This window comes from Ranitomeya imitator, chromosome 1 (genome assembly GCF_032444005.1).
Source record: "Ranitomeya imitator isolate aRanImi1 chromosome 1, aRanImi1.pri, whole genome shotgun sequence".
Lineage (NCBI taxonomy): Eukaryota > Metazoa > Chordata > Amphibia > Anura > Dendrobatidae > Ranitomeya > Ranitomeya imitator.
Genome location: NC_091282.1, coordinates 453945399 through 453961739, shown reverse-complemented (window position 1 = coordinate 453961739; position 16341 = coordinate 453945399). Strand labels below are relative to the sequence as shown.

Below are 16341 nucleotides of genomic sequence, written 5' to 3'. Positions count from 1 at the left end.
CGCTGCTGCCATACGTGTCCCTATTACTGCACCTGACACCCCAATACTGAGCCGCTGCTCCCATATGTGTCCCTATTACTGCACCTGATGCCCCAATACTGAGCCGCTGCTGCCGTATGTGTCCCTATTACTGCACCTGATGTCCCAATACTGAGCCGCTGCTGCCGTATGTGTCCCTATTACTGCACCTGATGCCCCAATACTGAGCCGCTGCTGCCGTATGTGTCCCTATTACTGCACCTGATACCCCGCAATACTAAGTCGCTGCTGCCGTATGTGTCCTTATTACTGCACCTGATACCTCAATACTGAGCCGCTGCTGCCGTATGTGTCCCTATTACTGCACCTGATACCTCAATACTGAGCCGCTGCTGCCGTATGTGACCCTATTACTGCACCTGATACCCCAATACTGAACCTCTGCTGCCGTATGTGTCCCTATTACTGCACCTGTTACCCCAATAATGAGCCGCTGCTGCCGTATGTGTCCCTATTACTGCACCTGATGCCCCAATACTGAGCCGCTGCTGCCGTATGTGTCCCTATTACTGCACCTGATACCCCAATACTGAGCCGCTGCTCCCATATGTGTCCCTATTACTGCACCTGATGCCCCAATACTGAGCCGCTGCTGCCATATGTCTCCCTATTACTGCACCTGATGCCCCAATACTGAGCCGCTGCTGCCGTATGTGTCCCTATTACTGCACCTGATACCCCAATACTGAGCCGCTACTGCTGTATGTGTCCCTATTGCTGCACCTGATACCCCAATACTGAGCCGCTGCTGCCGTATGTGTCCCTATTACTGCACCTGATACCCCAATACTGAGCCGCTGCTGCCGTATGTGTCCCTATTACTGCACCTGATACCTCAATACTGAGCCGCTACTGCTGTATGTGTCCCTATTACTGCACCTGATACCCCAATACTGAGCCGCTGCTGCTGTATGTGTCCCTATTACTGCACCTGATACCTCAATACTGAGCCGCTACTGCTGTATTTGTCCCTATTACTGCACCTGATACCTCAATACTGAGCCGCTACTGCTGTATGTGTCCCTATTACTGCACCTGATACCCCAATACTGAGCCGCTACTGCTGTATGTGTCCCTATTACTGCACCTGATACCTCAATACTGAGCCGCTACTGCTGTATGTGTCCCTATTACTGCACCTGATACCCCAATACTGAGCCGCTGCTCCCATATGTGTCCCTATTACTGCACCTGATGCCCCAATACTGAGCTGCTGCTGCCGTATGTGTCCCTATTACTGCACCTGATGTCCCAATACTGAGCCGCTGCTGCCGTATGTGTCCCTATTACTGCACCTGATGCCCCAATACTGAGCCGCTGCTGCCGTATGTGTCCCTATTACTGCACCTGATACCCCACAATACTAAGTCGCTGCTGCCGTATGTGTCCTTATTACTGCACCTGATACCTCAATACTGAGCCGCTGCTGCCGTATGTGTCCCTATTACTGCACCTGATACCTCAATACTGAGCCGCTGCTGCCGTATGTGTCCCTATTACTGCACCTGATACCTCAATACTGAGCCGCTGCTGCCGTATGTGACCCTGTTACTGCACCTGATACCCCAATACTGAGCCGCTGTTGCCGTATGTGACCCTATTACTGCACCTGATATCCCAATACTGAGCCGCTGCTGCCATACGTGTCCATATTACTGTACCTGATACCCCAATACTGAGCCACTGCTGCCGTATGTGACCTTATTTCTGCCCCTGATACCCCCAATACTCAGCCGCTGCTGTCATATGTGTCCCTATTACTGCACCTGATACCCCAGTACTGAGCTGCTGCTGCATGTAACCCTATTACTGCACCTGATACCCCAATACTGAACCGCTGCTGCCGTATGTGTCCCTATTATTGCCCCTGCTGTGTGGTTCTCTGTGCCCTCTAAATTCTAAGGCACCGCTCTATAATATAGCAATGCCAGGTGCAAGTGCCTTAGAAAACAGCCCATATTTTGCCCCCTAGAAAGTAATATTGTCCTGTATGCCCCTTTGATAGTCACAGTAACTTGAGTTCCCTATAACAATAAGTGCCCACTTTACATTTAATAATGTTCCGAGTTTCCCCCTGTACAGCTCCCCTATACACAGTATGATGCTCTCTTATACACAGTATACTGACCCCTTAGTAGCCTCCAAACTGATGGCTCCAACACTGTAATCCCCACACTGTATGATGCCCCTCTAGATAGCCTCCATATAGTATAATGCACCAGATCGTCCTCAATATAGTATAATGCACCAGATAGTCCTCAATATAGCATAATGTACCAGATAGTCCTCAATATAGTATAATGTACCAGATAGTCCTCAGTATAGTATAATGTACCAGATAGTCCTCAATATAGTATAATGTACCAGATAGTCCTCAATATAGTATAATGTATCAGATAGTCCTCAATATGGTATAATGTACTAGGGTTGAGCGAAACGGGTCGGCCACTTTCAGAAGTCGCCGACTTTTGGCAAAGTCGGGTTTCATGAAACCCGACCCGACCCCTGTGTGGGGTCAGCCATGAAGTCGGCGATCTTCTGAATCTGGAATCGGAATTCCGATACCGATTCCCGATATGTTTAAGATATCGGGAATTGGTATCGGAATTCAGATTTAAGTGTAAAATTAAGAATAAAAATAAAAAATATCGCTATACTTACCCTCTGACGCGCCCTGGTACTAACCGGGAACCTTCCTTCCTTCGAATCAGCGCTTCCAGGACCTTGCGGTGACGTCGCGGCTTGTGATAGGTCGTGCGACCGCTCATGTGACCGCCGCGCGACCAATCAGAAGCCGTGATGTCACCGCGATGTCACCGAAGGTCCTGGAAGCGCTGATTCTTAGGAAGGAAGGCTGCCGGAAAGAAGCAGGGCGCGTCCGAGGGTGAGTATATACCTGATAGGAATATACTCACCCTTGGACGCGCCCTGCTTCTTTCCGGCAGCCTTCCTTCCTAAGAATCAGCGCTTCCAGGACCTTCGGTGACGTCGCGGTGACATCACGGCTTCTGATTGGTCGCGCGGCGGTCACATGGGCGGTCGCGCGACCAATCACAAGCCGCGACGTCACCGCGACGTCACCGCAAGGTCCTGAAAGCGCTGATTCGAAGGAAGGAAGGTTCCCGGTTAGTACCAGGGCACGTCAGAGGGTAAGTATTGCGATATTTTTTATTTTTATTCTTTATTTTACACTTAAATATGGATCGCAGGGCCTGAAGGAGAGTTTCCTCTCCTTCAGACCCTGGGAACCATTGGAAACCCAATGCACTGCATTGGGTTTCGAGTTTCGGCCGACCCCGACCCCAACTTTTTTATAGGATCGGCCGATTTCACTCGACCCAACTTTTGAAAAAGTCGGGTTTCGTGAAACCCGACCCGATCCTATAAAAGTAAAGGTCGCTCAACCCTATAATGTACCAGATAGTCCTCAATATTGTATAATGCACCCCCAATAGGCAGACCCTGTAGTATAAGGTAGCACCCGCAGGCAGACCCTGTAGTGTAAAGCAGCACCCCTATAGGCAGACCCTGTAGTATAAGACAGCACCCCTATAGGCAGATCCTGTACTATAAGGCAGCACCCCTATAGGCAGACCCTGTAGTATAAGACAGCACCCCCATAGGCAGACCCTGTACTATAAAGGCAGCAACACTATAGGCAGACCGTGTAGTATAAGGCAGCACCCCCATAGGCAGACCCTGTAGTATAAGGCAAACGCCCCATAGGCAGACCCTCCCTTAGGCAGACCCTGTAGTATTAGGCAGACCCCCATAGACAGACCCTGTAGTATAAGGCAGACCCCCTTATAGGCAGACCCTGTAGCATTAGGCAGACCCCCCATAGACAGACCCTGTAGTATTAGGCAGACCCCCCCATAGGCAGACCCTGTAGTATAAGGCAGACCACCCCATAGGCAGACCCTGTAGTATTAGGCAGACCCTGTAGTATTAGGCAGACCCCCATAGGCAGACCCCCCCATTGGCAGACCATATAGTATTAGGCAGACCCCCCCATAGGCAGATTGTGTACTATAAGGCAGCACCCCTTAAAAAAATAAATACTCACCTCTTCTTCCTGGTTCCTGTGCTGCTCTGAGCTTCCGCTCGCCTCGGCACCGGGCAGTGACTCATCGCATCCCCTGTCAGCGTCGCCGACGTCAGACGCTGACAGGGGGATGATGGGGGAAGGAGCGCATCACAGCACTCCTTCCCTCATCATTGTGGTCAGCTGTATCGGTACGCTGCGCACACCGATACGGTTACAGTAGCGTAGCTCCGGGTGGGTCCCCTCTGAGCACTGGGCCCTGCACCCTCTGCCCCCCCTCCCCCGGTAGCTACGCTACTGTGTCACGTATTCATAGTTTCTTGAGTAAAAGTTGTATAGGTTACTATAAAGGGTGCTTGTTAGTGGTCTAAACTTACTGATGTAAGTAGATGACAAATTGAGGAACTCTGCCCTGACTATTGTTTCAACAGGACTTTGCTTAAAGGAGTGTACTTTTCAAGGGCCCAAACCTCACCCACTTCAGAAATTACTGATTGCCAGGGGGAGTGGTTGGTGCGCTGATGAAGATTCACAGTTTGTACGAGCAGAATGGCCTCGTCGCCACTAGTCCGAATTGAGCACTCTCTCATGTTTCTGGCTAAGGCAGTTTTGCCTCTGCAGGATCAGAGAAGCTGGCGAGATCCAGTTATCCGGACAGCTCCAGAGTGGCATGAGCAGACTGTGAAGTATTGAGCCTGCTTCCACCATACGCTCCTTGTTTGGGAAACCAGCCACTCTGATACGCTCCTTGTTTGGGAAACCAGCCACTCTGGGACCTCAAGGTGGCCCGTAAGCTTGGCAAGCTGCTGTGCTGTGTAAAATTAAAAATCTTTCTATTCTTGTGTTATAAGCACTTAACAATTTTACCCCTTTAAGAACTTGACAACCCCTTTAATTTTAAAAACTGAACATGTATGCAGGATATGTAGCTCTATGATGTATGTTATACTACCCACTGTATAATAGTAATTATAATCTTATAACTGTTCTACAAATAGTCTTTTTGATAAAGGATACCTGTACATTATGTGGTAGAGCGGCTCACTCGGCTGCTCAGAGTGGTAGACACAGAAACGTTTTCCATTTGGCTCTCCCACTGGTTTGTTAGAAAAGTACTGCATCAACCAGTGCAGAGTTAAGCAACAGAAACACAGCCTTTTTGGCATAACTAGAAAACAAAAGGAATAATGTAGCACTGTGTGTCTTCGGGAAGCAAGGTTCATCTCACTTTACCACAAGCATGGCACTGAAGGTCTCATCTCCAGAGACACTGCACATTGAGTGAGTCAGAAGGCTGCATATTTACCTGCTGGATCACACCCTGGGGTGGAGGTATGGTGAGCAGCCTCCCACCCACTCTTCACACAAAAGCCCAGCCCTTAATGTGGCCGATTAACACTTCTCAGCACTTAGTGTTCTGGGGCATCTTCCTAGGTTCACATCACTGAAGCTGACATCCTCAGTAATACATATCTCCCCTCCAGTATTTTACCAGTGACTTAGTCATAGTACGCTATTAATGGACACGTGAAAGATTCTGATTAATTTTGACTACACTATCACATTCTAAAGCATCTTCTCTTATGACTCTGCATGTACTGTTCCTCTCCCTCAGAAATGTGTACTTAAATTGACAATTGGGTGTTACCACTTAGGGGTGTGTCAGTGTTTAATCTGCTTTGGTCCAATCAGTGGCCAGACTGTGTATGGACACAACCCTTTTGTCAAGGCAAATGCTATTCTTTTTCTGAAGTGCGTTCAGGGGTTCCTGCTTGAATTTTGAGAAAATTGCAAATCAGACGAACCCTCAATGAGGCCATAGAATTTATTGACACAAATGGAGTGTGAATGTGTTTTTTTCTGAAAGTTTCCATTATTTTAGACGGGTACAGGAATGTAGCAGATTACCACTTTGGGGGTTCATCTGAATCTTTTTTAAGGGAGATTCAGGCGGAACCACAGAACACACTCCAGAAATGCAGTGTGAACACAGCCTAAAACCTAGTTTTCGATTTATTCATAAATATTGAGTAGGAATAGCAGAAGTATAGCCTAACCATTGTGACTCTATGGGAAACAGGCGTCTGCTTCTACTACTACAATACACATGTTTGGCATGGTGACTGGGGTTAAAGAAAAATGTGACCAATTGTTTGTTTGGCTTTTCTAGTTTAATTATTTTTTCCCTTTTTTATTAGGAAAAATGTCATCAATACTGGCCGGCTGAACGTTCTGCCAGATATCAGTATTTTGTAGTGGATCCAATGGCTGAATATAACATGCCACAATATATCCTACGGGAATTTAAAGTAACAGATGCTCGGGTGAGATACCCTTTATACTGCTTTATGGAGATAAGTGCTGCTAATCATCTCTATTAATTAATAGTCACTGGGAATAATATATACTCGTATAATTGTTATATTTATTACATTCATAAGTTGGAAAGAATATTCCTTGTCTGAAATTTCACATTTTATACCCTATGACCTTATTAAGTTGAATCGTCTGTTCCCTGCATTGTGGTGAAGATTAACGTTGCCATTATTTATTTTAGCTTTTTCTTACATTTATGGCATTTTTGTGGATAAATCTTTCTGTTTGTGTAATGAAGTTTTATAACGTTCTAATATATTTTGTGTTAAAGCACCTCTGATAAATGGAATTGTATGACAGTAGTAAAAGGGGGTCCTATTTTCTAGACACAACCCCTCTCTAGTACATGGGGCTGTGTCTTATTTTGTGGCTTACCCCATTCAAGTAAAGTAATTCTTTCCATCCAAGCCTCTTATCTGTGTTCACATGACTGTATTTTCAGGCTGAGTGCTGTCAGTGGAAAAATGCACTCATTCAAATGTTATTCAGTGGGGCAGTGTGAATTAGTTAAAATTTTCGGGGACCGAATCTACGTGTGAAAAAAAATTGCAGCCTGCACAAGTATCTTCCGTGATTTAGAGGAGACTCACCCATTCAAGTCTATGGGTGTACAAAAAAAACAACAGATGCCATCCGGAGCCAGAGTAAAGCATTGGAGTGTTACCGATACATTTTTATTCTGTAACATAGGAAACTGATGGTTAATAGCTGCTGCTGTAAAAAAAAAAAAAGACGTCACATGGTTGGCAAGTAAGAGAAAAAAATTGTCCAGATTTTCTCAATGTAAGGCTGGTTTCACATTTGCGTTTTTTGCCGCTGCGTTTTAACGCATATAAACGCATGCGTTTTTTTTCCCTATATTTAACATTAAAAACGCATGCATTTTTTTTGTATGCGTTTTGCCGCATTTGACGACGCATGCGTCGTTTCTATGCTTGCGTTTTGTTGCGGAAATGCAACATGTAGTAATTTCTAGAGGCGTTTTTTTGCGGCAAAAAAACGTATTCCAGTCTATGTAAACGCATGCGTTTTTAAGCACATGCGTTTGGTTGCGTTTTTTAACGCATGCGTTTCCATATAGAAAAACAAGTCTACACACTGATAAGCCACCTCCCACCATCAAGGTGATAAAGGGATCCAAACCCTAACCCTAGGGATCCAAACCCTAACCCTAGGGATTCAAACCCTAACCCTAACCCTAGGGATCCAAACCCTAACCCTAACCCTAGGGATCCAAACCCTAACCCTAGCCAATTCTATTTATAGTGGGTTTTCTAGTTGATTTTTATGATTGGCAGCTGTCACACACTAAAGACGCTTTTTATTCCAAAAAATATTTTTTGCGTTACCACATTTTGAGAGCTACAATTTTTCCATATTTTGGTCCACAGAGTCATGTCACACGCCCTCTGTAGTCCCATTGGTGGTGTCTGGATCTTGATTTTTCTCTTGTGAAATTTCTCATCATGCGTACCAAAAACGCAAACACAGGAAAAACGCATGTAAATGCGTAAAAACGCAGCGTTTTTTTAACCGCATGCGAAAACGCATGCGTCTAAAAAATGCATAGTTTGTACGTGTTTACATGCGTTTTTTTCACCACCTGCGTTTGCGTTTTAAACGCTGCATTTTTAAACGCAAATGTGAAACTAGCCTAACTCTCAATGATTTTATACATGCTGGTATGAACCTACCCTAAGAGCTTAATGTATACATTGGACAAATGCTATCCAGTTTTTTTGATCGAGCAGCACTTGGACCCATGTTATATATTGAGACAGTGCTGATGAACGATTTTTTTCACTGACAGAATCTGAAATAACTCACTGCATGCTGCGATTTAACTCTAAAATTGGATGAGACTCATCCATTCACGTCTGTAGGTAAGGCTAGGGTCACATTGCGTTAGTGCAACCCGTTTAGCGCTAGCAAGATTGCCTTGCGCAGGCGTGTACTACGAAGGACAGAGAATGAACTTCAATCCAATATTGCAGCCAGCATGCAGCCAGTGGGTAAGGAAAGGGTGAATCAAACACCGAAAACTCCGCCCATATTACCGAAAACCGGTCCCGCCAAATTCAGGTGACAGGTTCCCTTTAAACGGTGAAAAATACTATGTAAATATGTGAACCCTCCCGTTTAGAACTCTGCATTTTTAGGATGTTTTTTTTTTCAAGACATTTGAGCAAAAAGCAGTTTTCTGGATGATTTTTCTTGCGCTCATCTGATCTCAGTTAATATTAGGCAGATTGGGTGTTGATTTTACAACCCCGCATTCATAAATGAATATATCCTCTTATACCTGATGGGGCTGGTATGGTTGGGATAGAATGGTTTATTTATGAGTCCAGCTAAAGAGCGAGTCATGATCAGTTCAGATCAGACCACCCTGCAAAGTGATCAAAGATCTGCTCTTCAGGAAAAATATTGGAGCAACAACGTTGTACTAGTTCTTTTATTTTCAGACTAATTTACCATTCCAAACATCCACAACATACTGCTCTTCAAGGAAAATATTAATTTCTGGCATTGCTTTTGCTCTTGCTCGATCAAATATTAGATTTTGCCTATTTCCGCTGTGTTCAGATTCTTATTAAATTAAGTGTGATGTCTGATCAGAAAATTACCTATTGTTTAAATTAGGTTTCTATGTTATTTATATATTTTTTTTACGTTTTTGATCATGTTTTTTATTTTTAATTTTCCAAGTCAATTACTTTGATTTATTTTTTTAAATGTTCAGAAATCTTTACATTTTCATACTTTCCACTATGCCTAATATTAGACTCCTACTTCTTGTTCTGTACAGATGACCTTTCAGCAGTCTCATTATCATCGCAGACATGATTGCAATGAAATGTATCAAATCTATATACATTAGATTAAATGGGATACACCATTCACAATAGGTGAAGTCGCAAATCCCCTCCTCCCTCTCCATTCACAATGATCTTTGCCAAGATTAGAGCTTGCCCAGTTTTATATTTTACATTAAAAACTAATTAAATAGGTAATTTTCTAATTACACATTTTCTTTTACCCCTTTTCACAAGATGACATAACTGTACTGCATTCCGCAAGTGTGGATTGATTCATACATGTTGGCATATTGCCTAGCCAACATCAGTCTCTAAAAACAGCCTTACTTTCATGTTATGAGTTTAAAAATATTCTATGAAACTCCATTTTGTCAAGATTTTGGAAATTGTTCTTGTATTCAATGATTAAAATCCTATGTTTCAAATGGGGTATACTCATGTATATATATATATACATACAACTCTAGCAAAAATTAAGAGACCACCACATCAAAACCCTGTCATGGGAAGCCCAATCTGCAGACCTGAATCCCATTGAAAACCTCTGGAATGTAATCAAGAGGATAATGGATAGTCACAAGCCATCAAACAAAGAAGTGCTTACATTTTTGCGCCAGGAGCAGCGTGAAAGACTGGTGGAAAGCATGCCAAGATGCATGAAAGCTGTGATTAAAAATCATGGTTATTCCACAAAATATTGATTTCTGAACTCTTCCTGAGTTAAAACATTGGTATTGTTGTTTCTAAATGATTATGAACTTGTTTTCTTTGCATTATTTGAGGTCTTAAAGCACTGGGGGTTTTTTTTATTTTGACCATTTTTCTTTGTCAGGAAAAAAATACCAAATTTATTGCTTGGAACTTCGGAGACATGTTGTCAGAAATTTATAGACTAAAAGAACAATTTACATTTTACTCAAAAATATACCTATAAATAGAAAAATCAGACAAAGTGAACATTGTGCAGTGTTCTCTTAATTTTTGCCAGAACTGTGTATAGATAGATATTTATATCTATATACATATGGAACAATGTATAGTACGGTTTAATTTTAATTTTTACTTTTAATTGTTCAGATTTAGAATTGCATCTAAAATAAAATACATTACTGTATCTTTTGATAGGATGGCCAATCACGGACTGTCAGACAGTTTCAGTTTACTGACTGGCCAGAACAAGGGGTGCCAAAGTCTGGAGAAGGATTTATTGACTTCATAGGACAAGTACATAAAACAAAAGAACAATTTGGACAGGATGGCCCAATATCTGTTCATTGCAGGTAATTCTCCCAGTTTCACTTAATATTTTTTACGTTAGTTTCATTTTTTCATTTAAAAAAAAAAAACATTTCTGCAAAGGTTCTATGCAATCCATCAAGGCCTCTTCATTCTATTCAAGGATGTTATCTTTTCATTGTGACATAGAGGTCAAAAATCAAGTGAAGGTCAAGAGCTAATCATTGGAGTAGATTGTTTTTTTGGATGAAAAGGCCGTTTGTTCAGTAGTAATCATTTGGCCAGATATGAGCCTGGAATATACTACTTTGATATAAGGACTTTTTTATACTTGTGAAATGACATATTATGTATTTATCTGTTTGTTTCATAGTTTTATAAGTACAATAAGTCATAAATTTTATACGATTGTGATCACCGTCATTCTATTTATTGAAAAGATCAACAACTTTTTGTCCGTTTGGTCAGAATATACAATTTAGTGGTCCATCACTTCAATGATATACTTACGAGGAATCGAATGGGCCATTGAAGTTGCAGCACTTGATTATGGTCTATCAGTCAACTTAAAGAACTCCGTTAACTTACAGGAGCAGTCATAGATTTTTGTACGTCCCTTTCCATGTTTCGCCATGATAACAAGTTCGACATTTCTGCTTTACTCTGTGTAATTTTGGAAACTCGGGAATGCAATCCTGGTTTCAGATTAACCCATCATGGCAGTCTTGAATCCATCTATGATGTGTAATTGTAAGCTCATTGCTTGCTAATCAACCAGTATTTCATCACTGGCCTCTCTGTACAAATTGGCCTTGCACATTATGCAAAAATTTTACAGTTGAAGGTATTTAGTTTAGAAAAAGAAAAAGAATAAATATTCATGCTTGATATTTTTTCAAAGCTTTTATTTTAAATCCATTAGCACAGTAACATGCTGGATATTCTCCTAAGTAACAGGTGCATCATTAATATGCGCAAATTAAAGTCATTGCATGCGGTTTGCACATTGGGGGTACCCAGCTTCACACAGTTTTCTTCCCCATTTGAAGATGTTTTGAAATAGTTACCTAAGCTCTAAACTAATGATGAAATGGAACCTAATATAAATTAATAATATTCCGTGATACAGAACTAATAAGTTTTCACTTTTTCTGTACTGTGTATACTAAGATTTGCACAAAAGATCATCTTTCTCATCAGTACATCGTCATGACCTGCCGAGAACAGTGTTAGCCTATCCAACTCATATGATGATAATCACAATTCTTGACATTATCAAACCTATAAAAAAAAATTAAACTAACTTTTATTTGCATTCATCATCAAACCCACTTATCAATCTTCTATTTTATAATAGTGCTGGAGTTGGAAGAACCGGAGTATTCATTACGTTAAGTATTGTATTGGAAAGAATGAGATATGAGGGTGTTGTAGATATCTTCCAGACTGTCAAAATGTTGAGAACACAACGACCTGCTATGGTACAGACAGAGGTGAGTAGAATTATTAACAAGATGTCCAGTACTCAATAATAATAGTCCTTATGGAGCCATTTTTGTGTACGTGTCTAATTCTTAAAATTGTTATAGTAGTGGTGTTAACAGAATGTAAAATAGAAAAGTATAATTGCAAAGTATATCAAGGAATTCCATAGCTTATTCTTTATTATTGTGGACATTCAAAGGTACCGTAATTTAATATACTAATTTAATTCCTACCTCACTTTGCCTCATAGGATGGGATCCATTGCTGGCGCTGACATTTAATACATGGCTCATGCACAGAGCTGTAGTATAGACTTGTGCATTGAGAGCTACTATTATATTCCAATGGCATATAACTTCTAAATCATATAGACTGACTAATATTTATTTTAGGCAAATGTTTGCATTTATATGGAACCTGTCAGGTTCCATACCCTCCAACCCACTAAATTCCCCGCCTAACCAGCCCTGTATAATGTTTTTCACTTAAATCCTTGTTTAAAAAAGTATAAGTTCCGCTTCTCTTATGCTAATTAGACCTTTGACTAGTCGATGGGGCTTTTATTTCCTCAAATTAGGAAAGCAAGCCATGAGCAAGCCATCACCAGCTCCCTGCAAATCTCATGCATGCGCGCGGCTCTGTTTGGCAGCGTCATTGAGCTTCTGAAGCTGGGTATATGCCTCCAAACTTCAGAAGCACATTGCGCATGACTGAAAGCCCAGAAGATGTATGTGAGCCGTCATCTGCACTTTTGCAAGATTTACAGGGAGCTGGCAATGACACCGGCTCTTGCAAATTAGTGGCATGATAGCATGTGAGGAGGGCTGATTAGTCTGAGGAACCTAAAGCTCCATTGACTAGTGGAGGGCCTAATTAGCATCAGAAAAACTGAGTTTATAAATACTTTTTCTAAGCATGGATGTAAGTGAATATCATTATAAACAGTTGGTTAGGCGGAGAATTTGGTAATACATATTTAAATGCTGCTGGTTTGGAGGGCACGAGGGACCTGACAGGTTCACTTTAAATATATTTGTGAACATTATTAAACCACTAATTAGAAAAAAATAGATATTTGCGTGTTGGCAACTTGATAGCCAACAGCTTATCTTTTTGTATATTTTCTAGCCAGAAATTATGTTGCCACACATGTTTTACGTAAAGATATAGATAACACATATACTATATAGCTGGATCACAATTTCAATTATATCCCTATTAAATGAAGTTATTCCCTACTTACAAGATAGGGGATACCATTCTGATTGGAAAGCATCCGACCTGAGTGGACCTCAGGTGCACATGATCGGTACCCAACAAAACTGCTGAGTACAGCGCTTAGCTTTTTCCGGCAGTCCCATAGATATTCATAGGTTGTGGCTCATATCATCAGTCTTGGAATCGCTGGAGGTCCCAACAGCTAGACCTCCAACAATTGGCAAGTTATCCCCTTTGCTATGGATAAGAAATAACTTGATTTTTTAATGCAGGCCACTATGTGACCTCAGATTTCTAAATCCTGGAAGCATGCGCACTGTACCCTGTCAGGTTTTTACATTATTTGCAGCCTTGTGGTCATACTCCAATTAAATGTGCCTGTCTTCTCTCAATACATGCAAATTGAGAAAAGCCTAGTATGTATAGTCAGCAAATTACCGGAGCAAATCACATACTTGTTGTCAAATGACCACCCGTTCTCACGAGCAATATCTGCCACTCTTGACAGTGTTCGGTGCACACGCTGTCAGAATTCAGGGGTCTGCAGCAATCACATAGAGCGACAACCCATTTAAAGATTTAGCTAGATTAATCGTTTTGTTTTTTTTAGAGTGTAACTGAAAAATACATGGGTTTTGGGTTTTACTTTGTACTTTTCGCGTAAAGGTTATTTGATCACTTCTAGTTATTTTCCATTTCTATTTCAGGACCAGTATCAGTTCTGTTACCGAGCAGGGCTTGAATATTTGGGCAGCTTTGATCACTATGCAACGTAGAAGTTTTGGCCCATCCTGGAAAATTCCTGCAGGCCCTTCAAGATCCAGAGAGCCTCTTCTGAGCCATACGGTGTGCTTGGGAAGTATTTCTTAACTCCTAGCTAAAGACCAATCGCAGCAATTGGATAATTATAAAAAAAAAAAAACATACAAACAAAAATTAATAAAAACAATTTTTTTTTCTGGATGGACCAAGAATACACAGATAAATAATCTAACGTAGGCAAGTTATATCAATCCTGACTGGTGAGACATCTGAAGGATTCATTTCACCAACCAACTTGTCTCACGGAATAAGCTGGCAATGCAGGAACAATGTGAAATCCACAGAGAACCTTTATCTTGTCTGAGACTGCATGAGTGTTCTACGATGAATCTTAGGAATACACAGCAGGATGTTTTCTACGTCGGCTTCGGCTTCCTAAGACAAATGCAATCTTTGCAGCGATATCGACCTTTCTCCATCAATGATCACGAAAACATGTTAGTGAGACGAATGAGTGGGAAGTGTCTAAAGAAAATCAAAGTCATTTATTTAGTTTTTTAGTATTGTAAAGATACTGCTGACCTGTGCTTCATTACTAACTGTGTAAACTTTATTTTCTTTTTTCCTTTTTTTTTTTAACAAAAAGTTTATAAGGAAGTGAATAAAACATTGCATAACTGTTAATTTTTTTTCGATCAAGAATTGTATTTTTTTTAATGCGGTAGAACTGTTATATGTAATAATTCTCATTAGAAATAGTCAAACATTGAACAATTTTGCACAAATTTGTGCAGCGCTGACATTTAACCATACTATAATTTTTTTCATGTATTTCATTTACACTTTTTTTTGCCATTCTTATATACATATATATATATATATATATATATATATATATATATATGTATATATATATATATATATATATACTTTTTTTTTTTTTTTACATCAAGACAAGCTATTTTGTCATCTTGTTTGGAATCAACAGGGAGTTGCAAAGTATAAAGCCGCTGCAAACATACAGTATATAGAAGTATATATAGATATACACCCACATATCTATCTGTTCTTCCGTTATTTTCATGATATTGATCAGTGGGAAGATATTTAAGACCCATTTCATCAATCGGAAGGTTAGCATTTCCTGTATATGTTAATTTTTTATTTTTATTTTTGCTTTTAATCATAAAGAAATGAGGAATGCACATCAGTGATATTCTAGGTTCACCTCCAACTCTATCCACTCACATTTCCATGTGCTCACGTACTTATGTACTTCGTTCCGCCGCTCAATATTTTTAACACTTTAGTGCAATAATGAACCATCTTGTATATTCTACAGGATATGTGCATGCAAGAAATGTCAGTGTTTATCAGAGAGAAACTATTGTATTATACGATGTATGAACAGGTTTTCAAGCAAATTGTATTTAATCATTTATTATACGTGGTATATGATTACGTATGTCATTTGTAAAATATGTAAAAAAAAAAAAACATAAATAGAAGAAAAAAAAAATCAAATCAAGGGCAAAGCCAAAAAAATGTTCCCCTGTCCTGCTTAATGAAAATAATGTAGAGTCACAGCAGTTTGTAAATGCTGCTTACTTTCTTTTTTTCTTTTCCTTGCTTTTGCATTTAGAGTGCCTTATATTTGATGCTTTTAAGCAACCTTCTGTTTCACCGTTGCCAGTCTATTTCCCCATGATAATATTATTTCTATATGTTCGGAAAAATAGAAAAACTGCTTTTATGCGATATATATACACAGCTATTTTTTTAACCAATATCATTATGCAGGAGCATTCTTCCAAGCCCTTCAATATTAAAAGAAGCATATTATTTTAAGTAAATGGTCTATACATATTTTATATCTATTGCAGATCTACACGTCACTGCAAGGCACAGGCAGGCTTTTTATGGAGCAGTGTGCGAAATTACTAAAACCTAGTGGTGTTGCTAAAAACACAATGTGCACAATGACTGAGAGACAAGCTGGTGAATAATTTTTAGACTGCACATACAAGTATATTGGTATACAGTGTGTTGCTAATGAATCAGAATACACGTAGGCTTTTATCTGGCCCTCTAAATGGCTGCCGCTCTGCACAACACCAACAGATAGTCATAAATGGTCATCTACACCAATATATGACATTAATACAGCACACTAGGGCACTTTATTGATGCATAATCATGTTACCTTACTTGCCCATTTTTTTTTTTGTAAAAGATATCTTTTATCTCCATTTGCCCAGTAATATCAACAATTGTAAATTATTCAACAGAGATAGAAAAGTCTAGAAATCTGGACTCTTATCTGCATTGTGGTGAGTTTTTTTTTTTTTTTTTAACATGTGT

At 40.4% G+C, this 16341-nt stretch overlaps 1 protein-coding gene across 36 annotated transcripts in view; it reads left to right on the top strand.

Annotated features, from left to right (window-relative positions):
- PTPRD (protein tyrosine phosphatase receptor type D) overlaps positions 1–14115 on the top strand; it is an 878514-nt gene extending 864399 nt beyond the window's left edge. For all 36 annotated transcript variants that reach the window (XM_069764541.1, XM_069764828.1, XM_069764762.1 and 33 more), the window contains 4 exons: positions 6283–6408; positions 10405–10559; positions 11873–12008; positions 13926–14115. In XM_069764541.1, coding sequence (XP_069620642.1) covers positions 6283–6408; positions 10405–10559; positions 11873–12008; positions 13926–13994 — 486 coding nt within the window. In that variant the 3' untranslated portion in view covers positions 13995–14115. The remainder of the gene's footprint in view (positions 1–6282; positions 6409–10404; positions 10560–11872; positions 12009–13925) is intronic.
- The last annotated feature ends 2226 nt before the right edge of the window (positions 14116–16341 follow it).